Source organism: Ochotona curzoniae, unplaced genomic scaffold, assembly GCF_017591425.1.
Source record: "Ochotona curzoniae isolate NIBS_2020 unplaced genomic scaffold, NIBS_Ocur_1.0 scaffold_3208, whole genome shotgun sequence".
NCBI lineage: Eukaryota > Metazoa > Chordata > Mammalia > Lagomorpha > Ochotonidae > Ochotona > Ochotona curzoniae.
The window spans coordinates 45,815,004-45,840,308 of record NW_024467106.1 but is presented as its reverse complement, the minus strand read 5'-3'; the positions used below and the strand labels follow the sequence as shown (position 1 = coordinate 45,840,308).

The 25,305-nt window shown below is 43.5% G+C and overlaps 1 protein-coding gene and 1 non-coding gene across 2 annotated transcripts in view; one reads left to right on the top strand and one right to left on the bottom strand.

Annotated features, from left to right (window-relative positions):
* CCDC171 (coiled-coil domain containing 171) overlaps positions 1–25,305 on the top strand; it is a 301,385-nt gene that overhangs the window by 9,816 nt on the left and 266,264 nt on the right. Inside the window, exons 4-6 of the mRNA XM_041004524.1 lie at positions 2,888–3,062; positions 14,184–14,374; positions 16,147–16,278. Of these exons, the coding sequence (XP_040860458.1) occupies positions 2,888–3,062; positions 14,184–14,374; positions 16,147–16,278 (498 nt within the window). The remainder of the gene's footprint in view (positions 1–2,887; positions 3,063–14,183; positions 14,375–16,146; positions 16,279–25,305) is intronic.
* Positions 12,584–12,768, bottom strand: LOC121145190. The gene has a single exon (XR_005881976.1). It is a non-coding gene; the product is annotated as a U2 spliceosomal RNA (small nuclear RNA).

The following is a 25,305-nucleotide window of genomic DNA, read 5'->3' as shown; positions in this document are numbered from 1 at the left end:
AATTCTTACTTTTGCATAACTAGATTTTTAGACTGGTCCTTAGTCCTGTCTGACTTGGTGCTCTAAGGGATAAGAGATTCTTTTAAAGTCACCATAAAAATTTTGGTTTTCTGTCTCGAACTAAGTATCTAAAGCTCTGTGATTTATGATTTTGTGTAAATTCTCTAGTATAGAGAGATTTAGCTTTCCTTCCCCTGCTCCTCAGGATTTAAAGTAAACAAATTGCAGTAATGGGCAAGTGCAGTCGCTACTTCATTTCCCAAAGGCTTGCCTTTAATTGGCACTTCTTTGCAAGTAACTACACATTATGGTTTAAGTAACTGTGACTCCGCTTGTGTGCTGTGTATTATGGGTATTCCATTTCAAGCTTGTCCTCACTACATTGTGGCTCAAATAGACTGTTTACACAATGTTAGAATCTTCTTGAGACCATTTTTGTCACCTATGATTGTGTATCCAGTCAAAAAATAGAACCTGCACTTTTCAGTATTGGGAAATCAGTAAAGAGGATAAGTTACGTGGGTACTGGAAGAACTAGAAACACGAACTGGGGATGTGAGGGCAACCCAGATAGTAATAGTGTTGGGAAACTGCTTCCATTCCTAGAGTTTATGAAATCCAGAACTGTGTGGCAAAAGCCAGGGCCTTGGAGGTGGAGACTGGCTGGCCTGAAGCATTTGGAGCTGCAGAGAAGATGGGGATACTGCCAAAGATTCTCCACAACTCCTGGCCTAGATACGCCACAAGTGCCTCTCAATGGCCAAACCTTTTGAGAAGCCTGTTATTAAAGAAACCTAGGAAATATGGTTCCTATAATATAGAACACAGATAGAGAAGGATAGGAAGGGAATTTGAAAGTAAATGGATATTAACTGGCACAATTGAGAATACTCAAAGGTAACCCATTTTTTTCTTTGTTTTAAACATTTATCATATTTGTTGAAAAGCAGAGCAGTTGAGAGGGATAGTAACACATATGTGCACACACACACACACACATCTTCCATCTGCTAGTTCACTCCCCAAATGGCCTCAACAGCCAGGACTGAGTCCAGCACTCGGAACTCTTATCGTGGTCTTCCTCAAGGATAACAGAGGCCCAGGCACTTGGAACAACCATGTCCTTCCTTCTCCTGTACATTAACAGGAGGCTGGATCAGAGGCCGAACAGCCAGGACTCTAAGCCACATTCTGATACAGGATACCAGTGTCACAAGTGGTGATTTAACCCTTTGCACGACAATGCTGGACCCAACTAAATGTTTTTTAAAGATTAATTTTTTTTGAAAGTCAGATACACAGAGGGGAGGATAAACAGAGAGGAAGATCTTCCATCCGATGATTTATTCCCCAAGTGACTAAAATAGCCAGAGCTGACCTGATCAGGAGCCAGGAGCTTCTTCCAGGTCTCCCATGCAGGTGCAGTATCCCAAGACTTTGGGCCATCCTTGACTGCTTTCCCACGCCATAAGCAGGGAGCTGGATGGGAATTGGGGTCACTGGGACACGCAGGTGCCCATATGGGATCCTGGCATGTGCAAGGCGAGGACTTTAGCCACTTACACTACTGCTTCATGGCCCCGACTAAATTCTTAATGAGGAGCAGGCAAGGATATGGAGGGATGGAATGAATCTGAAACAAACAATGGAATGTTTGAAATTATAATGAAGGAGGTTTTGTGATTTTTTTATTAACATGTTTGTAAATTATTATTAATTTTGTGTCAGCTTGCTTTATTTCTATTTGAAAGTGATAATTACAGAAAGAGAGAGTGAGAGACAGAGAAAGTTCTCTTTTATGGGCTTGGTTAGCTCCCCGAATTACTGCTATGATCAGAGCTGGACTGGTCTGGAGCTGGGAGCCAGGAGCTTCTTCTTAGTCTTCCATGAGGGTACAGGAGCCCAAACTTGGGCCATTTTCTGCTGCTTTTCCAGGCCACTAGTAGGAAGCTAGATCAGAAGTGGAGCAGCTGGGACATGAACCAGTGCTCATATGGAATGGATACGCTGCAGGTGGAAGGAAGCCTAGCCTGTTGTGTCATGGTCCTGGGACTCGAGACCATGTATTTCTAGCCTGAGGTCGTGCCTCAGCCCTTTCTTACGTGATGTATTCCTAGAATTCTGTCTTCTACCATCTATGACTACAAATACATTTTCTTTTATTTGAAATAAAACCTTTTATTTTAACCTCTTTTATGAAACTTACATGCGTTTCATTGCATTCATTTTTTAAAGATTGGGGCCACATAATTGTTTGGTGTCATTCACTGTAGGTAACATGTAGTCAGTGAGACATTGGTCAGATCATCTGACTTCAGGGTGGAGAAGGAGCTTAGAACTCGTCTGAATCTAATTCTGTGATTTGTAAACTATCATACTACCTCATGGAAGGCCACAAATTAGGCATTAGTTCATTAAAATAGTTGGAAAATTGGCATTTTTGTTACTTTGTGCACTATTATTGGTATCATAAAATAAGAGAAATAATGTAGGGATTTTACCAAAATGTACTTCGGAAAATGTACTTGATGATTTCACTGAGGGAGTATAAGCGGAAGAGGAGAGATGTGTCGTGTTTATCTTGTAATATGTGACTGTTTCTGATTTAAACTGAAATTTCACTGTTTTTATAGGAAGTTAATATAAGAATTTTTCATTTTTTCCCTAGTGAAGTCTCTAAACAGAAATGTAATGAATATTATTTGGTGAGTAAGGTAGTGCTTCTTTTTAAGGTAGTGCTTCTTTTTAAGTATTTCCAAAAATGTAAATGTACACTCTCGTAACTATTATGGAAATAACTTTCGCTCAGAAGTTCTTGTTTGTAGGATTTCCTGATCTTGAAGACATGATTTAATCTTGGTTCATGACATCAGGAATCTGTTTTTAGCTGGCCTGCTGTGAGAGCCAGATTGCCAAGCTTCGGTCCGAGGTTGAAAAAGGAGAAGCCTTGCGACAAAGTCTGGAATACGACCTGGCTGTCGCTAGGAAGGAAGCTGGGCTCGCAAGACGGGCTGCCGAAGAAAGACTGGCTGAGGCACACAGGATCCAAGAGAAGCTCTGTGGTAAGACGGCCTCTGTTTCTCCCACTCTTCAGGATTATAACTTCATTGTTTGTAGCAATTCACTGTTGTGTCTGTGTGTGCATTCCATGGAATAGGAGAGGTGCCTTTTGATTCATTGACTGGCCCTTCATGGGCACACTCTGCTGGGTGTATGTAAAGTCTTTGAAATTATATGAATATTTCTCTAGATTATTGCATTATGTCATGTATGTAAGAGAAATGGGGTTAAAAATTCTGTTGGTTTTTTTTTAGAGCACTTGTTTCATTAATAATCAGCAGACTCCCAAAGGGAATTTTTTATTTTCAATGGTACTCTAGACCCCACACGACATGTAGGAATCTCTGTTTTGAGAATCTGTATGTTTAGGAAACACTACCAGTGATTTTGTTGATAGGTTTAAGAACTAGCGTGTCGTGTCTGGAACAGAAAAAACATATTTAAGCTTCAGAATGTATCTTTTATAGCACTTGTATAATATATGAGTATATAAAAATATGCGTTGGTAATTGTGTAACTAACAACTATCGCATCGTGGAATAGAAAATTACCAGAAATCTTCCCCAGCTATAGGCAACTGCCCAGGTTGCGTTGTGCCTTGGCAAGTGTTACACTGCTGAGAGAAAAGTAGCCAGGAATTGGTGGGAATTCTGGGCCTGGTTAGTGCCAAATTTGTGTTAACCATACCAATATGGCAGCATAGTTGCTTCTTCTTTTCTTTTTTTCTTCTTTTTTTTTTAAGTGACCAACTAGGTCACTGAACTTTCAGGTAAATGAGGGGACTGAGACCAGGTGGTTTAGAGGAAGGAAACCAGAGGAACTTTCTGGGTCAGACCAATGTTCCCTGAGCTGGGCTAGTTAGCATAGACCACTGCCCACCAGTGAACACAAAAACTAGGGCTGAGGAGCCTGTCTGGGAGGCTAGTCCATAGTACCCACAAGTGAGTGTCAGAGCGAAGATGGGCCATGTTAGGCTGGCTCATGACACTAACTGGCATATGAGAGAACCGAGTGTGGGAGCAATTTCTGTGGGGGATTTGTGGGCTTATTCCTATAGGACTGCAATACCCACTGGTTTGCTTGAGAGCTGGAAGTGGTGACAGGCCAGGCTAGGCATGACCACAGAACTCACTGACACTCAAAGGAACCAGGGTTGGCAGCAAGCTGGGCTGGTCCAGGCTGTAGCATCTGCAGGCACACCCAAGAATTGGGTGTGGGCCAGGGCAGGCATCAACATCTGTCAGCACACACAAAGGCCATGACTGGGGGTGGACTACGCTGGGTAAAGTCCTAGCACCTACTGTCACATGTCTGGGAGTGGACCTGGTGGGGGAACTTGGGGAACTCCCCTGATAAACTGTAGCTCCTGCTGGCAAGCATGTTAGTCAGGGTTGGGTGTGGACCAGGCTGGACAGGACTGCTCTACCTGTTGGCAGGTGAGTGGGCTGGCTCAGGTTGAGGGAGGATGGACTGGGCAGGATTGGGCCAAACTGTAGCATACTGGAATGTACAGGAGCCAGGATGGAGTGTGAGCCATGTCGGGCTAGGGTGTCACGCATACCAGTTTGTATGAATGCCAGAGATGAGGGTAGGTGGGGCAGGGCTAGGCTATAGCATGCACCAGTGATAGTTGGGACTGAGAGCCAGCCAGGCCAGGCTAGGCTGCAGCAAGGACCAACGTGGGAGTTAGGCTATGCAAGGTTGCATTGAAACAACCACCAGCATATGCAAGATCTGTAGCTGGCAGTCGGCTTGGTAGTGGAGCTATGGGGACATTTCTGCTGGGTTGCAGTTCCCAGTGGTGAGCGTGAGAGCTGGGAATGTGAGTGGACTGGGCCAGACATGGCTGTAACATGTGTGGGCTAGGTTTGGGGGTGTCCTAGATAGGATTAGACTCTAATACCCATTGGCACTGTGACAGCCAGAGTGGATATGGGAAGAGCTGGGCTAGGTAGCATCACCCACTAATCCACATGAGAGCCAGGTCTGGGGGTGATCCAGGCAGGACTGGGCCATAGCACTCACCAGTGAGAGCTGGAACAGCTATAGGCTGGTTTGTTGAGGCTGCAGTGCCTGCCAGTGAATGGGGTGGAGGTGGGCCATGTCAGGCTGAGCCAAACACCCACCAGTGTGCATTAGATCTACAACTGAGAGCTAGTCTGATAGGAGAACTTGGAAACTCCCCTGTTAAGATGTAGCTCAGGTAGTCCAAGCTAGGCCAAGCTATAGCACCCATTGGCATACATGCTGGTCAGGTTGGGCTAGACTAGTCTATAATACCTGCTGGCAGGTGCAAGAGTCAGGACTGAATGCAGGCCAGCACAGTTTGGGATGCAACGCCTGACAGTTCACATTAGGGTCAGGAATGAGGGCTGGCCAGGCTGGGCTAGGCTGCAGCATCCCCTAGAATGAGCTGGAACTGGGACAGATCAGGTAGAGCCAGACTGTAGCATCTACTAGTAAATTCCAAGGCAAGGCAGGCCATGTCAGGCTGGGCACCCACCAGCACATGCAATACTCCTGGCTGGGAGTGAACCAGGTTGGGAGGGTGTGGGAGCTCCCCTACTGGGCGGCTGCTCCCACTGGTGAACATAGAAGCTGGGAATGAGAGTGGACTGGGCTGGTCAGGGCTGCTGCAACTGGTTTTTTTTTTTTTTTTTAAGATTTATTGTATTTCCATTAAAAAGTCAGATATACAAAGAGGAGGAGAGACAGAGAGGAAGATCTTCCGTCCGATGATTCACTCCCCAAGTGACCACATCGGCCAGTGCTGCACCAATCTGAAGGCAGGATCCAGGAAGTTCTTCCAGGTCTCCCACGTGGGTGCAGGGTCCCAAGGCTTTGGGCCGTCCTCGATTGCTTTCCCAGGCCACAAGCAGGGAGCTGGATGGGAAGTGGAGCTGCCAGGATTAGAACCGGTGCCCATATGGGATCCCAGCATGTTCAAGGCAAGGACTAGCTGTTAGGCCACGGCGCTGGGCCCAGGGCTGCTGCAACTGTTGCCCTTCCTATGAACTGGGTTTGGGGAGAGCAGGGCTAACCCAGGGTGATGTATCCTCTGGTACATACTAGAGCCAGAATAGGTGCTGACTGGCCAGATTTTGCTGCAGGATCCACTGACAAGTGCCAGGACAGGGTACAAGTTGTTAGACTGGATTGCAGAACCTCCTGGAAAGTGCAAGATCTGGAAGTAGAAATGGGACTAGTAGAAAATTGTCGGCACTTCTCTGCTGGGCTGCCACTGCCCTTTGGTGGGCATGAGAGCCAGGGCTGGGGATGGACCAGGCTGGACAAGGCTGTGGCACCCATTGGTATGCATGTGGACTGGGTCATGGAGTGAGTGGGCTAAGCTAAGCTGCCACACCCACAGGTGTATACAAGATCCTAATTGGGATACTGCATGAACTGAACTAGTCTGCTGTACATACTGGCACATGCAGGAACCAGGGCTAGGAGTGGGCCTGGTGTGTGTCACTGGGGGTTGCCACAACTAGGCTGCAGGTCTCATTGTTGTATATAAGGGCCAGGTCTGTGGCAGTCTGGGTTGGGATTGACCACACCCCTAGGTTTACATAGGACATGGAGCTCAGGATAGAACTGACCAGGCAACTACAATCATCAGTGTGTGTAGGCTGATGTGGGTGACAGACTGAACTGGACTCATGCAACAGTTAGGTCTGGAGTCATGCCAGGTGAGGTTTCTTTGGGGACTCCCCAATTGGACCACTGGAATCCAGCCACGGAGGGAGGGTCATAGGATTTGTGGCCCAACCTTGAATCACATGCAAGTGACAGGATTGGGCCTCTTTCATTGCTGGTGCCTGTGCATTGAACAGCATGCTGAGCTGCACTGGGGGACAGGATAGCCAGCTTATTTACACCTGCAGAGGATATCAAGTGCCATGTAAGAATAGGGAGCACAGAACAGTTGGACAACTCAGTTGGCTGAGTTTGGACAGCAGGTGTCTGGGTGAGTGGTTGCACAGAGCTGGACTCTGTCAGCTGATGGACCTTGGAAGGATTTTCTCAACCTTGGAGCAATGAAGCCAGCAGCTTTTATAACTATCAAAGTCACTTGAGTAATACCCTTGGAACATTCCTCTCCATGTTGGGATTTCTAAGATGATATCAAGTGGACATCCATGTCCCTGGATATTAATGTAGTTTGCCAGCTGTGAGTGGTCCCCTCCTCATCTCTCTTCCCCCTTCACTGCCTCCACTGCTCTCCCCTTACAGGACAAAAGAGAAGAAAAGGATACTTGGAAGCGTTTGTCCTACTCACCTTCCCCCATGCCTTGACCCTCCCTACCTCAAATTAGTAGTTCTCATGGGTATGCATCCTTGTCAACTAAATAAACAACATCAAAAAATTATTTTTAAAAAATTAAAAAAGAAAATTACCCCAGATCCTTCCTTCTGTGTAACTACTATCCCAGTTTTTAATAGCATGATTAATTTTGTCTTTCTTGTGACTTAAACAAATAAGTCATGTATTTTTTATATTTGGCTTCTTTCCTTCCAAATTGTGTTTGTCGGATTTGTCTACATGGCTGTATAGGCTGCATATTGATGTTTAATGTTATATTGTATAAATGTGCCATGCTTATGTTTATCCAGTTGCTATTTTTGGGCATTTGTTTAGTGTGTAGTTCTTGATTATTAAGAATAACGTTGTGATGAGTATTTTTTTTTTAAAAAAAGCTATATTTATTTTAAAGGCAGAATGAAGAGAGTGAGAGAAAGTGAGAGAGATCTTCCATCTGTTAGTCTGCTTCTCCAGCAATCTAGCTGGGGAGTCCCCTAAGAAACCTTTCCTGGGGTGACCTCAGGCTGACTTTTGTATGTGCTAGCCAGTGTAGGGTCAGGTTTGGCCTGTCACCTGCGCTAGCCAGTGCACGCATGGCAGGTGCCTGGTTAGTTCTGACCCAGCCTCATCTCTCACTTGATCTGATGGATGCTATGGACCAGCCCAGCCCAGCCCAGCCCAGCCCAGCCCAGCCCAGCCTGCCACAGGTCTGGTCCTCATACACACCAGTGTATGCTATAGCTTAGTTGGGACGATTCCCAGTAACCCCCATCAGGCTTACTCTCAGTCCTGGTTTTTTGCATGTGCCTGTCCTATCTTGTATTCTATCGAGCTCTTGTGCATACCCATTGGTGCAACAAATCAGTTCAGTTTATCTAACCCCATACTCAGCTTATACATATGCCAGTGGGTGTTGCTGCATTTTCTAGCCTGGCCCACCCCCAGCCCTGGGTTTCATGCTCACCAGTGGGAGCTGCAGCCTGGCAGGAAAGTGCCCATGTCTCTCCTGCTGGGCCTGCACCCAGCCCAGGATCTTGTACTTGTTAGAGGGTACTGTGGTCCATTCTGACATGACTCTTACACAATGCCGGCATTTGACCAGCAGGTGCTGTGGCCTAGTCTGGGTGGCCCTCACCCATTTTGTCTCTTTCATGTGCCAGTGGGTGTAGCAACCTAGCCTAGCATGACCAGCTCTCATGCTTATGAGTGAAAGCAGCAGCCTAGTAAGGGAATCCTCAGAGTTCCCCTGCCAGGCCCACTCCCAGCCATGGGTCTTGCACATGCCAGTGGGTGCTGTGGCCCAGTCTGGCGTGGCCTGCTCCCAGTCTCAGCATTCACCAGAAGGTGCTACAGCCTGGCTCAGTGTGGCTGACCTTCAGATTTGGCCCTCATGTGAACTGGTGGGTGCTATGCCCTAACCTAGCCTAGCTTGCACCTTGTCCTGGCTCTTGTTTGTGCCAACCTTTGCCCAGCCTGACCCCAGATCTGGCTCACAGGTATGCCAATGGATGCTGCATCCCAGCCTGGCATAGTAGGGGAGTATCCCAAGTTCTCCTACCAGGCCCATTCCTAGCCCCGGATCTCATTTGTGTTGGCTGGTTCTGTTGTCCAGCTTGACATAGCCTGCCTCCAGTCCTGGCATTGAGTGGTGGCTACTGTGGCCTGACTCGACTGGGTTGCACCCATTCTGGCTCTTGCCAGTGTGTGCTACACCCTTGCTCAACCTGGCCCACCAGACCAGGTTTTCATGTGCACTGGCAGGTGCTGCAATGTAACCCAGCCTGGCTTTCTCCTAGCCCTGGCTTTTGTATGTCAGGTGAATTCTTTGTTCCAGCCTGGCTCAGCCTGTCACCACCCGCAACTCTTGCTTAAATCAGTAGATGCTGCAGTCCCACAGAGGTGATCCTACAAATCCGTATACATAATCTGTCCCCAGATCTGATTCTCTCATTCTGGTGAGTGCTGTAGCCCAGCCTGTTGTGGCCTGTCCTCTACCCTAACACTCAGAGGTGGGCACTGCAGTCTAGGCCTGCCATGCATGTCCCCGATCCTCAGCTTTCATGTGTGCTGCTCGGTGGCGGGCAATGCTACTTAGCATAACCCAGGTCTCCCACATGTGCTAGTGGCTTGGCCTGATCCAGATATGCCCTCTAATTTACTCCTGTAAACTATCCTATTTATTTATTGGGAAGGTGGATATACAAAGAGGAGGAGAGACAGAGAGGAAGATCTTCCGTCCAATGATTTACTCCCCAAGTGAGCACAAAGGCCGATGCTATGCTGATCCAAAGCCAGGATCCAGGAACTTCTGTGTATCCCACACACGGTGCAGGGTCCCAAAGCTTTGGGCCATCCTCAACTGCTTTCCCAGGCCACAAGCAGGGAGCTGGATGGGAAGTGGAGCTGCTGGGATTAGAACCAGCGCCCATATGGGATCCCAGTGCATTCAAGGTGAGGACTTTAGCCGCTAGGCCATGCTGCCGGGCCCTATATATATATTTTTTTTAAATCTTGAAATTTATCATACAGTTCTGTATAGTTTGGGATTCCAACCACCTCCCCTGCCTCCATATTCCACCTCCCAATTGATTTTTCCCATAATGGCACACTCTTCATAAGGAGTTGTAATTCCATCATGCCAAGAAAATAAGTGGAGAGTTATAGAGAAGCAAGGCTGGGCTGAAGGGGTATGATTGAGGGGAGGAGACTTGCGAGTGCCGCTTGTTCAACAGCATTCCTCTCCTGCTTGGATTCTGGACATATGTGCTGAGTTGTTTGCATTCTGTTTTGAAGTGAATAAAGAAATATAATCAATTGATTGATGAATAAAGGAATAGATGCATGGGTAGATGGATGTTAGAATTAATGTAGTATATTAACAATAAAAAATAGTTAATATAGTAAAATATAGGCATTATAGAGTTTTATTAGATATATGAAAAGTTGAGGGAGAATACGCATCATGAGAAAACTGCATGGTTTTCCAGATACTGTTGCACCCAAGTCAACATATTTTAATTCCGCTTTCCATGAATTTTTTGAAGAAACTTCAGTATTCAACATGAAATACTTTTAATTTCTGTATTTTTCAAAATCTCTGCATTAAATGGAACAATGAAGTTATGAAACACTTTGGCAGATAATCCTATAATGAGAAAATATGCTGTGTGAGAAGAAAAAATTTTGGATGTCAGAAAGCCCATGGGTGAGAAGTAACTGACTGAGTATACCTGAACCATCAGAATCCCAAGTGAAGGGTAGAAGATCTTGCAGGGGACTTTTTAGATAGTCGGGGGACTCTTGCAGTGGAATTACCAGACGCCTTTGGAACTGGAAATGGGAATGTCAGTAGGGGTTTGTAAGAATGTCAGTAAGAAGGGTTGGATGAAAGCTGGCTGAGAGACAGTTGGGTCCTTGGATCTCCTTTCTCAGAGCACACTATTCTGAGGTTTTTCCTATTTCTTAGTGGAAGTCAAAAAGTTTGATCTCAGGAGATGATGAAGTACAGGCTGCCAGACACAGGAAGATAGCATATTCAGTGCTGAATAGTAAAAGGCATACTTTCTTTTGGTTTTCTTTTTCTACTGATTTCCAGATTTCTGTATTACTTGGACAGATTTGGAGGATGTTTCTGTGTGTCACCTAACCAAGGTAATAGGAAAAACTAATGCTACTCATGTTTTCAGTAAATGATGTAGTAAGACCCACCTGCAGGTGCAGACCACAGGTTGTCAACATCACTTTGAAGGGCAGAATCTAGGTGATGGGTTTATTAGCCTAGGAGTATAAAATGTACTACAGTTGCAGTTCCTCACACTTAGTTGCAAGGAGACCACGAAAAATTACTGGATCTTTGGGCAAGTCTAAAATTGAAAAGTGAACTTGGACGAAATAGAAATTCTGCAGGGAGAAACTTTTAGTAGATAAATAACAGCAATATCCTCAGAGCTGAAAGAGAATATATTCTGCCTATGAAGGCTGTAAGAAAGAAAACTCTTAGAGATTAAAACATGGCAGCTGATAGGCTCCGTGCTGTGGGGGAACCCTCTCTGCTGCCCTGACTTCCTCACAGCACAGCCATGTGGGTCCTGTTGCGATGGCCTTCATTCCCACCTCCTTCTCCCCACACTCCCTTCCTGTTCCTGCTCCCAGGTTTGCTTCTCGCCCAGCGGAGAGGGGACCTCGAAACTCCTGAGTGGGGGGCCACATTGCTGTCCTTCTGCCCAGCTGTGTAATATGGACATTGCTGTGGGGCCTCGGGCGGGCTGCTCCTGCTTCTGGAAAATCACTGCCTCTTGTAGCTCCAGCCTTAATCTTCTCCTGACACCCTAGTGCTAGCACATCCTGCACAAAGTGGATATCAGAGTTACTGCTGTGAGGAGACAAAACCATGAGAATAGTTTTACCAAAGATAATGAAATACCACATTAACGTCTGCATTTCACCATTGAGTTGAGTGCATCCTTAGAAAACTGAATGTAACAAACAACCCAGGATATTTTTTTGGAAATTGTATACTTCTAGCAACTTTGTATGAATTTTTATACAAGCACTGTTTTATGAGCTCTATAAAATGTTATTAAAATGGAAACAAACAAAAAACAACAAAAAAGAAATTAAAACATGAAAGCCAAAATGAAAACTGCCCACAGAAGCATCAAAGCTGAAGATAGAAAAAAAAAAAACACCCCACCAGAGATAAAATTTAAAAGGCGAGAGATGCAAACAAAGGAAAACAAAAACAAAAATAAAAAGGGAATTTGAGGACCAGTCTAAATAATAGAGAACAGTGAAAGAAAAGGATAGGAGGGAGGATGGGACAGCTCCTCCTTGGTACTCCAGCTGATGGTTTAGGACTGAGGAATAGGAGTAGCCAGATTCAAAGGGCTCAATGAATCCTCATCTTTATAGAAATACACAGACCCACCTGAAAGCATAGCAGTACGAAATTTCAGAAGAATGAAGACAAAAGAAGGTCCTAAAGCTTCAAAACATGAAATAAAATAAAATTAGATCAGTTACAAAGTATCAAGAAACAAAATGTCCTTGAGGGTCTGGTGTGTTGGCTTAACTGGCTAATCCTCCACCTCCAGGCACTCATGGGCGCCAGTTGGTGATCCTGCTGCTGCACTTCCCATCCAGCTCCCTGCCTGTGGCCTGGGAGAGCAGTGGAGGACGGCCCAAAGCCTTGGGACCCTGCACCTGTGTGGGAGACCTGAAGAAGCTCCTGGCTTTGTGCCATTTGGATAGTAAACCAGCAGATGGAAGATCTATTCTCTGTCTCTCCTTCTGTCTGTAAATCTGCCTTTCCAGTAAAAATAATAAATTAATTAAAAAATTATTGAGACCATAGCAGAGGACTGTTTCTACACTTGATCTTAGCCAAAAGGCCGAGAAATGATTGGACAGTTTCCTTTGCTGAACAAATCCTCTTGAACAAATGAGCAAAGAGAAAAACAATAAAAATTGGCCTTTTAAAAAAAGATTTATTTATTTTTATTGAAAAGTCAGATGCACAGAGAGGAGACACAGAAAGATCCTCATCTGCTGGTTCACTCCCCAAGTGACCACAGTGGCTGGAACTAAGCCAGTTGGAAGCCAGGAGCCAGGAGTTTCTTCTGGGTCTCCCACACAGGTGCAGGGCCTCTAGGCTTTGGGGCATCCTCAGTTGCTTTCTCAGGCCACAGGCAGTGAGCTGGAAGGGAAGTGGGGCCATCTGGGACACGAACTTGGGATCTTTGTGCATTCAAGGTGAGGACTTTAGCCACTAGGCCCTATTTTGTACCTTTTATACATTTGAATTTTAAATTTTTTGGATGCATGATCTGTTAAAAACATCAATAAATATAACTTAAAAATAATACTGTGGATGCAGCTGGCTTGTTGTTTTGTTTAACAAATAAGTTTGTATGTATTTCCTCACGGGCTTTTCACACCTGATTCACCAGAAAGTTTTTTGTTCTTGTGGGTGAGAGAGTCCTATGGGTGGCAGGTGCCAGAGACAGTACTTATCTCTTTTCTACGTAGTGAAACAGCAGTGCAGTAGTGTGTTAACAGTTACTGTTGGATTCATGAGGGAAAGGTAAGTAGCACCTAAAAAGTTAACGTTTCTAAGGCTGAAACAATGGTTCCCAGCCTTAGTTTTTGGATAGTGTAAGTGTTAAGCGTGTCACCACCAGTTTGTTGCCAATAATCAGATTTTAAAATTTTGTAATCTAATGAATCCTTTAAAAAAGAAACGCTTTATGTCACAGTCTCCTTCCTACATCCCTAATTTTATTTTTGAGAGAATCACCTCTTCCATGTGCTGGCATGTCACACCCCAAATGCCTGTAAGAGCTGTGGCTGGGCCAGGCTAGAATCAGGAGCTGGCAGCTCAGTTTGGGTCTCCCGTGTGGTGCCAGCGATTCATACTTGAACTGTCACCTGCTGCCTCCCAGGGTGCATGCATGCTAGGAAAACACTGCATTGGAAGCAGGGCATCTGCAGCTATAAGCTAGCACCTGGCAAGGGATGCAGTCTGCCTGATTGTCTTGGGTAAGAGTTAAGACGCAGTAGAGTGCTAGAGACACACCTGCTCTTGGACCAGATGTTCATTAAGATGCCGCACTATCTCATGGTCAAATCATCTGAGAGGAAGGGCCATAGACAAAGTTTGGAATGCTGTTCATGAGTACTAAGCTTTTCAAACATTTACTGGAGTGAAAGGGCTTTGTCCTACGTGTTAGAAACGAAACCAGGACCAGTGCCTAGGTTTTTGGATCTCTGCCGAGTTAATCCATGCTTGTAAATATACCTTATTATTACATCTTAATAGCTCAGAATTGCGAACTTCAAGGAAAAGCAAACGAGATTGAGAAGGAATTTCAGACTTCCCAGGAGAAATGGAAAGAAGAATGCAGAAGATTTGAACATGACTTGGAAGAAAGGGACAATATAATTCAAAATTGCCATCGGGAACATGATTTGCTTCTGAAAGAGAAAGGCAGGCTAGAGAAAGTTCTGCAGGTAAATGCAAAGCCCATTGGGATGTTGTACGTCATTTGACCTTGTCCTTGGCTTGCCTTCTTCCCTGCTCCTGCTTCTTTCCCTTTTTCCTTTCCAGGCACGTTCTGTTGCCCTCTTCTGTAACGCCTTAGCAGTGTATGAATATGTGTACTGTTTCTATTGTGAAAAAGATACTTTGAAATCTCTGATCTAAGTTAAAAAGAAAAAGCAATAAAATACTTATATGGACATACTGCAGGAAGATAAGAATCTGTAGCCCTTTTGGCTCAGCAGCAGGATTTATATGTTGGAAATATGGGCCCTAGGTTTTTATCTGAATGTGCAATAAATATAGGAAAGGCAAGTAAGGATACCCAGACATTGCACATCTACTTCTCTTCCACGCCAGTAGTTAGAGTTTGTCTCTTGTTTACTGTGTTTATTCGTAGAGCCTGGAATGTGCCTGTATACACAGGGACATTCGTTATTAATTGAATGGGACTGGTGCTGCAAGTCCGTGGTTATATATAACCCTCCCCACCGTTACAGGGTTTGAAGGTGTGGGGAAAGGAACGACAGCATTCTTTTCTCATCAGCCAGGCTGCACTTGGTAAAATCTCGATAGATGCAGTCACTGTCAGATCTGCCGTGGCCTCTGAAGTGGTCACGACGCAGGCCTCTGTGGGGTTTGCAGGTGAAGAAGGCTCACCGTTTAGCTCCGCGGAGGTGAAGGCTTTGAGTCTGTGTATTCACTTTTCAGGAGCGGAAGTCTTGCGATGGAAGAGTTATTACACAGAAGCGCATGGACGTGGGAGGCTTTGTTTTCTTACATAAACCACCAACACGTTTTCGTCCTGTTTTTGGGATTTGGTTTTAACATCTATTTATTAGAAAATTTGGTCCTCAGGAAACTTGCTTTTTATAGTTTTTAAGGTATTTTTGAACCAGATTAGGAAAATTGAAATGGAAAAGTGTTTTTCAAATTTTGTTTATGTATTAGAACTAGAAATTAGTTGCGGTCCCAACAAATTAAAAAAAAAAAGATGTATTTATTTTTATTGACAAGTTGGATTTACAGAGAAAAAGAGAGACAGAAAGGTCTTCTCTCCACTGGCTTACTCCCCAAATGTTTGTAGTGGCTGGAGCCAAGCCAATCTGAAACCAGGAGCCAGGAGCTTCTTCTGGGTCTCCCATGTGGGTGCAGGGTCTCAAGGCCCCAGGCCATCCTTTACTGCAGACCGTAAGCAAGGAACTGAAAGGGAAGTGGGGCTGCTGGGATACAAGCTGGCATTCATGTGGGATTCTGGCACATGCAAAGCGAGGACTTTTAACCACTAGGCTACTGCACTGGGCCCACATCTTTTGTTTCTTTTCAAATTTTTAGCATCTTGGAGTTTGCTTGTCTTGATTTGTGTCATAAAATTCTTTGTTCCCCTTTGGAAATACATCGTTCCTTGTCAGACCTACATATGATTAATCAAGGATGATCCAAACAGTTTTATTATCTATTTGCATGTTAGCTGGAAATTACTGCAGTTTTGTCTCTGATGTTGAGGTTTACAACAAAATTGGGTTCCATATATGTCTAAGTGTTGAAAAGGTACCCATAGCTTTTTATTCAGAGCTTCATTCTGATGATTTAAACAATAGTTGTACTTAATGATTTTTACATGATTTAGAATGAGTTTCAACAATCTGTAAAGGAGAGCCCCTTGTAAATTTAAACTGAGCTTGAGGGAGGAAAGACAACTTTTATTGACCTAACAGTAAAGCAAGATTTTATCCACATAAAGGAAGCGTTGGAAAAACATCAGCAGGCGAAGAATGAGATGGAGTCTCATATCAGGGAGACAGCATTGGAGGATTTTAGATTACAAGCAGAACAATGGGAAGCAGAAAGAAGAGAGTTGCAATTTATAGTACAGGTATTTTAAAAATAATGACTCTGTTTCTTAATTATGCTTTTTTAATGATTATGATAGTACAAATTGCATTTAATGGTGTAATTGACTAGCTCACATGAGGATAAAACAATTCTCTGATTTCTGAAGGCCGTGCTCCGTGCCAGTTACGGGACTGCAGGGCAACCTTTCCTGGCATGGACTGCTAGTGTCGGAGTTGAATGACTTCCACTGTGTCAGTCCTAGTAGTTTTGAGAAGGACATATGCACATTTGGTAATTTTATTTTTCCAATTTAAAATGTGAGATTGATGAAAATATTTGATAAGATAAAGCAATAGCATAATGGGGTTTTAGATATTAAAGAATCCTTATGTGTCGTACAGGATAGTGACTTTTGAGCTCTTTTAAAAATAATTACAAATTCTTAATTATCTTCTGTCTTTCCTCATCTTAAACACATAGAATTCCCAAGGCTTTGAGTAGCCTGGTTTGAAAATTACTAATTACACTTGACCCCTTTATTTGTGAACAGTTGTAGATTTGGAAATTATACATTCAGGTAACAGACTGAGTGAAGAATGTGGGAGAAGATTATAGGTCTCCAGGTTCTTACTTCAGTGTACTTATGCTTTTCAGGAAATTATAATTATTTTAAAATTTTTTGTTTTGAGAGAGAGAAGTCCTTATCCCTGGCTCACTCCTGGCTCACGTCCCAAATGCTTACAGCATCAGACCTGCGCCAGGCTGACGCCGTGGACTCAGTCTAGCCTTTTCCCTGTGGGCGGCAGAGGCCCAGGCACCTGAACCATCACCATCTGCCCCTCCCAGGGCTGTGCTGTTAGCAAGGCACTGAAATCGGCAGCAGAACTGAGTCTCAAACCCAGGCTCCGCTCCGTGGGCTGTCGAAGCCGTAACTGGTGTTGTAACCACTCTGCCAAACGCTTGCCCCTACAGAGTTATTTTGAAGGAGACCTAGGAGAAACTCTAATTGTGTTATTGTGTATTTTAAAGATTTGTGAACAATTCATTCATTTTAAGAAAACTTCACGATAAACAGCTAACTTAAAACATTAAAGGTTTCCATCACTTTACTATCTATTTTGTCTATTATTTTGTGAACTATGTCTTATGTAATTTTTTTTCCCTACACAAAATGACAAGTTGAAATAACCTCTCTCGAAGATGTTCAAATATGGATTCTTTGCAAGAAAAAAAGACTATTGACTTGAACAAATTTTCAGTCACTTTGTGGTAGGAACAGCTTTCAAGAACAGAAGCTGATCACAACTGTGCAGAGAATAGAGGATACCTTATGTCTTTGAGAGTGAGATCTGAAAGTGAATGGTGGAAATACTGAATTTGGTGTATATGTATGAGTGTTCAAAATATCAACGCAGCAACAGCTTTCCTAAACTGGTCCTCGTGCAGTGTCTTTCCTCGCAGGCACACCTGCACCCTCACCCTCTGCCTCACGTCCCACTCATGCAGAGTGTGGAAAGATGGGGAAACCTGCTTTTTTATATTTCTCGGCATCCTAAGTATCTGTTTGTAAACTGTCCACCACCCCTCCCCTTATACACTGAGGGTAAACATCTACTTATTATATGGTTTCTAAACTGGAAAGCTTTCAACATGGAGAAATTTGTAAAGATAAAGTATATTATTATGAAATAAAATTTTGAACAAAATGTTACAGGACCATAAAAGAAGTTGTTGAACTGCCTGTGTATTTGAATCATTGCTGGTAACAATTTGTCTTAAAGTCCACTTGGAACAAACTTAAGTTTCTTACAATAACCTCTGGGACACGTTCAGAAATCTATAGTCCTACTAGCCAGAGGCCTAAACTTAAACACAGAATATGTTCCAGATGGGGTGATTTTGGTCCAGTTTTCTGATCAACTGTATAAATCCCAATGAAACCTATGTGGTTCTTAGCATCTTTATATTGTAAAGTACTAAGGGTGCTTTAAGTTCACAATGAAGCCTTGATTGTGATGTTGCCACCTGCTTGCTTTGCTGCATGTGTGAGCCTGTGTTCTCAGTGGTCTGTTTGGAACTCTTTCTCAGCCCCTTGTCCTTTTTGTGTTAACAAAAGAAAACTTTTTTTTTTCTTTTGTACATCAAGCTTAAGAAACTGTTATCCCACTTCAACCGAAGAAAGCCTTTAAAAAATGATCTGAGGGATAGAATAAAATTCTCACCTGTTTTTAATGACTGTTGATGAGTTAACTTTTTTAGGCTGTAATTAACCTGCTACACCATGCTGCCAGCCCCACATCCTATAATTAGGTGTTGGTATCATATGGTGCACTCTTCGCGTGGCTCTCTTGGGGAAATCAGTTTCAAAATAAGTTAAAAAAAAACTTTTGAAACCAGACACACAAATAAAATCTTAATTTTATGCCATACCTTTTCTTTCTTTCTTTTCTTTTCTTTCTTTCTGCAGAAGTTGGAGTGATGGAGGTGCACCTTCCTGGAATATTGATGTATATTTTTACTAAGCTTACCTCATTTTCAGATGTTTTTCCTTTTTAAAAACAGCTTTCTTTTGATAAAATATTAGAAAAAACTTGCTTGTCTTTAGTGTTATTGGACAGTTCCAAGCAAATCAAACCCATAGTAATCTTAGAACTGAATATTTGCTGATTTTTGAAAAATACATTTATGTGTTACTATTGTTTTCAACCTTTGTATACTTGAAAATAGCATTTATCATTCATTTTCCTTTGTTCCTGAGTGCTTGCTGTGGGCTTCTGTGGAGTAGGCATGTGATGAGGTTTTGTTTTTAAGTCACTGTCACCTCCTGGGGGCCAGTACTGTGGCATATTCGGTTACCATACTGTCTGCAACTCCGCCATCCCACATGGGTCTTGGTTCCAGTCTCAGTTGCTCCACTTCCAGTCCAGCTCCCTGTTGCTGCGCGTGGTAAAGCGGCGGAGGACTGCCTAGGTTCCAAGCCCCGTGTAGCCATACGGGAGACCTGGATGGAGTTTCAGGCTTCTGGCTTTGTTCTAGCTTAGCCATGGCCACTGTGGCCGTGTAGGGGGCCAAACCAGTGGATGGAAAAATCACTCTGTCTGCTCTCTTTGTAACTCTGCCTTTCAAATAAAGAAACAAACCTTAGATAGGAGAAAATCCCATACCTCCCTTGATCATTTTCCCACTTCATTCCGAAGTATAGTCTGTCAGTAGTATTGCATGTATTGAGAAGATAAATTTACATTTGTCATTATTTTATTTTCAAACTGCTATAGCTTAAGCAGGGGAAAAAGTTATCAACTCCTCACCCATTGATTGATTTTAGTGTGTGACTTTAGATTGAAAATAATACCATGAAATACAGAAAGAGAAATAGGAGGAGGCAAAAAACAGAGTTATCAACCCAGGCTTACACATAGCCATTTATATGTCAAAACAGGTACTAGAGTTTGGGGTACAACATGTCAAAAGATTGACCCAGCAAGTGTAGTTGTGATATAGACACAACTTGGAGCAAATTACATGAGTAATTATGTACAGTGAGCAAGGACAAAAAGGAGCATTTCTTTGTAATTTCCTGGGAAACTGTCTACTGGTCACCTGTCAGCTAATGTCGTAGAAAATGACTGGCATGGGCCTGGTGTGATAGCCTAGCGGCTAAAGTCCTTTCCTTGCATGCACTGGGATCCCACATGGGTGCTGGTTCTGATCCCGGAGGCCATGCTTCCCATCCAGTTCCCTGCTTGTGGCCTGGGAAAGCAGTAGAGGAAGATCCAAAGCCTTAGGATCCTGCACCCGTGTGGGAGACCTAGAAAAGGCACCTGGCTCCTGGCTTTAGATTGGCTCAGCTCCAGCTGTTGGGGCCACTTGGGGAGTGAATCATCGGGCAGAAAAATCTTCCTCTCTCTCTCTCCTCATCTCTGTGTATCTAACTTTCCGATGAAAATGAATCAATCTTAAAAAAAAAAAGGAAAACGACTGGCACAGGTACTATGAAGGGAATCTCAATATTTAATTTATAAAATAACATGTTACTGTAAAAATTCGCCAAGTTTCAGGAAACTTCAAAAGGTGAAGGTATTGCCTCTTTCATTTCCAATTCCACTCCTTATTGAAGTATATAGAATTATTTGCTAATATATTTATAAAAGTGAAATTATATGCTCCAATATTTTGTATCCATATCTTATCCTTTTAGTGTTTGCATGGTTGTCTGTTGTGTAGGTGTTTCTATATAAAGAAGCTTCAAAAACTTTGTGGACAGAGGATATTAAAAATGATGCAAAATTTCCAGGAATTTTGTGGAGCACCTTGTGTATCTCAGCAGTACCTTGTTGGGGGGCATTTTATTGCTTTCAAAAATGCTTGCTCTAATTAAAAAATTATTCAATAACATTCTAGTTGATATCTCTAAGCAGTCAAACAAGGGATTCTGCTGTTTAAATGCCTAGAAATATGATGGCTGGCTCATAGGCTTATGAATTTATAATTATGATAGATTTTATATAATTATAACTATTTCATAATTTGAAAGATTTTAATTTGCATTTATTGTATGGTGTGTTTTTCCCTGGGCCTTAACTCTTTGTTTCTTTGTTTTTTTTCTGGGAGATCTCTCTGTTTTTTTGCAGTGAGGATCGTCTTGATGTGGCTTATGGAGCTTATATGCCAGTTTATCTTGCAGGCTTTGTTCGTGTGGGTACAGTCAGTGACCAGAGGATATGAATACAAACCCTTACGTTCAGCCCTATACACTGCATTTTTAAGCCCATGCAACAGAAATTCAGCACTCTTTGTGGTTCACTGAACCCATGCCCAACCCCACTGGGCAGACCTGCCAGCTCACACACTGCTTCTTTAAATGTGGTGCCTTTCGGATGCTTGGTGGCTTTTCAGATATGCACACCTTCATGGCCTGGGCAGTTTCTTGAGTATTCCTAAGATGGACATGCAAATTTGAACTTCTTGATTTGCATAATTTTATGTGGTTTTTCTGCATCTACTGAGTAGTGAATCTTTTCCTAGATCACTTAGGGCCAATTACAAGAAAAGTAGTACCGATTTACACTTAGAACAATGAATGTTAATTTTTTTCCAAAAAATTGTGCATGTATTTTTACTTGTTTTTTAAAAAGATTTTAAAATTTTTTATTGCAAAGTCAGAGATATACAGAGAGGAGGAAAGAGAGAGGAAGATCTTTCATACAGTGGATTCGCTCCCCAAGTAGCCACAATGTCTGGAGCTGAACCGATCTGAAGCTGAGAGTTTCTTCTGGGTCTCCCACATGGGTACAGGTCCCAAGATCTTGGCCTGTCCTCTGCTGCTTTCCCAGGCCACAAGCAGTGAGCTAGATGGGAAGTGGGGCTACTGGGAATACGAACCAGCACCCATATGGATCCTTGCAAGGCAAGGACTTTAGCCACGAGGCTACTGCGCCAGGCCCATGTTTTCATTTGAAGGGTGGAGTGACAATGAGTTTGAGAGGAAGGGAGAGCTTCTTGCTAGTTCACTCCCCAAATGATACCCTCGTCTGGACCAGTCTCAAGCCAGTGGCCAGGAACTCCATTCTAGTTTCCTGTAAGAATGGCAGAAATCCTAATTTGGGCCATTTCCCACTTCTTTCTCAGGCACACTAGCAGGAAGCTGGGTGGGAATGGAGTATCTGTGACTTGACCCGGCAATCTGATAAGGGATGCCACCTTCACACGCAGTGCCTTATCCGGAGGCACCGCAGCACCCAGCCCACCAAGCACTAGTTTGAAGAACTAAGCTTGCTTTGGGGATTCGAGGGAAGGAGTTTGTTTTGGTTCTTTCAGGGGAAAACCATAGACTTAGTTAAGGTTTTAATACTTGAAAGAAAGAGTTGGGAGCTGATGGCGGGGAGGGTGGGGACAGAAGGACCACTCCTATGTATTGGTGGGCTGAAGTTGAGAGCCTGGAACTCAGTCCACATCTATCACGTTAAGTGGTGAAACATATGACTTGAACCACCTCGCACTAGCAGGAAAAGAGTCAGGAGTGAAGCTGGGCGTGGAAGCCGGATCACCCCGTGTGGGGGACAAGCACTGCAACCCACGAGACTCCCTGCTGTTTTATGGGCTAGCACAGAGCATTTTAGCTCTGATGGTTTTCTGAATATATAGTTAGCTTTCTTCAGAATTGGAACCGTATTTTGGATGCTGAGGAATGTTGTTTATGTGAGTACATATAAAGAATCATACTTTTTGGTTTATGTTTCTTGAAGATGTGGAAAGAAAACAAGCTTGTTTTCAAAGAGCACAATGTGTTTTCCTGGGATGTTAAATGTCAGTTCAGAAACAAGCTTCATTTAAAAATATTTTCAGTTCAACAACTCCCTCTAGTGGAATAAAAAAAAACTCCTTCAAGTTTCAGTGTCTTTTCAGGTGTACACTTTCCTAAGAAATGTGTGAAATTGAACTTTGTTCTTGCTTAAATTTTCTCTTTGCTGCAGCTGAGCACGTTGTGGATTGGTTATTCCTATTTTCTCTTTTGGGAACCGCCAGTTTGCACTTGTTAGTCTTTTTCCTTTTGGATGTTTCATATGTATTTATAGGTTAATTAATATTTTATTACTAATCTTTGGATACTTATATCCTTTTTGTAGAGACAGCACTTACATTAAATTTGATGTTCAGTTTTAAATTTCAATATGTAACCCACTATAGGACACTCACCTTCCCCATCAGAATGTTGATTTGAGTCTTGGGATACTTGGCGTCTGATTGAGCCCCTGCTGCTGTGCCTTGGAAGCCGTGGATGCTGTTCACCAGCTCATGTGGGAAGCCTGGAATGGGTTTCCCAAGCCTTGGCCTCAGCCTGGTCCAGCCCTGGCTGTACCTGTCATGCAGGACATGAACCAGTGGGTGGAAAATCTCTCTCTCTCTCTCTCTCTCCCCCTCACTCTGTTACTGTGTCTTTCAAATAAATAATGAAGCTTTAAGACATTTTTTAGAGCTTTATTTTATTTATTTATTTTATTGGAAAGACAAATATACTGAGAGAAGGAGAGACAGAAAGAAAAATTCTCTGTCTGTTGGTTCATTCCCCAAGTGGCTGCAGCAGCCAGACCTGAGCTGATCTGAAGTCAGGAGCCAGGAGCTTCCTCTGGTTCTCCCATGCAGGTGCAGGGTCCAAGGCCCAAGGCTTTGAGCCATCGTTGACTGCTTTCCAGACCACAAGCAGAAAGCTGAATGGGTAGTAGGGCAGCCAGGATACAAACCAACCGGTGCCCATATGGGATCCTGGGGGAGGCAAGGCAAAGATTTAGCCACTAGGACCCCAAAACATTTTGAGGTTGTTGAATTTGTTTGTTTGTTTGTTAATGTATTTAAAGACAGATTTACAGCGAGAAGCAGAGGCAAAGAGAAAGATCTTTTGTGTACTCTCACTCCCCGAGTGGTCGCAAGGGCCGGAGCTAAGCTGACCTTAAGCCAGGAGCTTCTTCTGGGTCTTCCATGCAGGTGCCAGGTCCCAAGGCTTTGGCCTATCCTAGACTGCTTTACCAGGTCACAAGCAGGGAGCTGGATGGGAAGTGGAGCATCTGGGATACAAACTGGAACTTATATGGAATTCCAGAGCATGCAAGGTGAGGATTTAGCCACTAGGCTATTGCTCCAGGCCCATTGAGGTAGTTGAATTTATATGTATTTCCCTTTATTATGGTGATTTTCTTTTTTTTTTAAAGATTTTATTTATTTTTTATTACAAAGTCAGATATACAGAGAGGAGGAGAGATAGAGAGAAATATCTTCCATCCAATGATTCATTCCCCAAGTGACTGCGAAGGCTGGAGCTGGACTGATCCGAAGCCAGGAGCCAGGACCTCCTCCAGGTCTCCCACATGGGTGCAGGATCCCAAAGCATTAGGCTGTCCTCAACTGCTTTCCCAGGCCACAAGCAGGGAGCTGGAAGGCAAGTAGGGCTGCTGGGATTAGAACCGGCGCCCATATGGGATCCTGCCGTGTTCAAGGTGAGGACTTTAGCCGATAGGCCACACCACTGGGCCCATAATGGTGATTTTCAAAAGTGTTATATTTGTATAAAGCAAAGTTAGAATATATGTTTTTTCTACATATAGAATTTGATCTAATTTTTTTCCATATAAATATCCAAATGTCACCAGTTATTCAATTGTCTATTTTTTTGTTTATTGGGTTAATAATGCTATGTTTATAATTTTATGATGATTTATAATTTATCATATATCACATTCTTTTATGGCTTAAATTTTGAATCTTTGTGATCTGACTTACTTACATATTGGTCTGTTTCTGTACCAGATTGTTTTATTCACCATAGGTTTAGGGTAGTCACAATTAGTAGAAGTTCCCTTATTTTAAAACATTTCATTACTTGAAAGAGAGGCAGAGACAGATAGTTGGAGAGACAGAGAGAGAGAGGGAGAGATTCCATTTGCTTTTTTACTGCCCAAGTACCTGCAACATCCAGGGCGGGTCAAACAAGCTCGGAGACAGGCACTGCATCCTGTCTCCTGCGTTGGTGTCAGAGGCCCAGACACTTGTGCTGTCGTCTGCTTGGCAGGCTGCGTCAGCAGAAAACTGGATGAAAAGTGGGGTGACGGTCTGATAGTATAGCCAGTGCTGTACTGGTAACTTAACCCACTGTACCCTAGCATGAACCCAAGTTCTCATAGCTTTAGTTGTCCACCCCCCCCCCCCGGAAAGAGTCTTGTACTTCCCCCTGTGAATTTGAGGAATTACTTATTCAAATATTTATTGAGAAACTTTTCTGTAAATTTTGATCAGAATTGCATTGGCTATGTAATCAGTTTGGCATCAAGTTGATATCCTTCCGATGCTAATTGCTTCTGTTGGCCGTTTTAAAGAACTTGCTCTATTTTCCGAGAGTTTTTCTCAATTTTACATTTTAGTCTTTCAGGGCAGGTGTGTAGGACAGTGGCTAAGAAACTGCCTGAGACGCTGGCGTGCCGTCTCCGCCCCATTTCAGTTCTTGCTTCCTGCTGATGTACAGCCTGGGAAGGCGCAGGTGACAACCGACACAGGTGGGTCTTTGCTGCCCACGTGG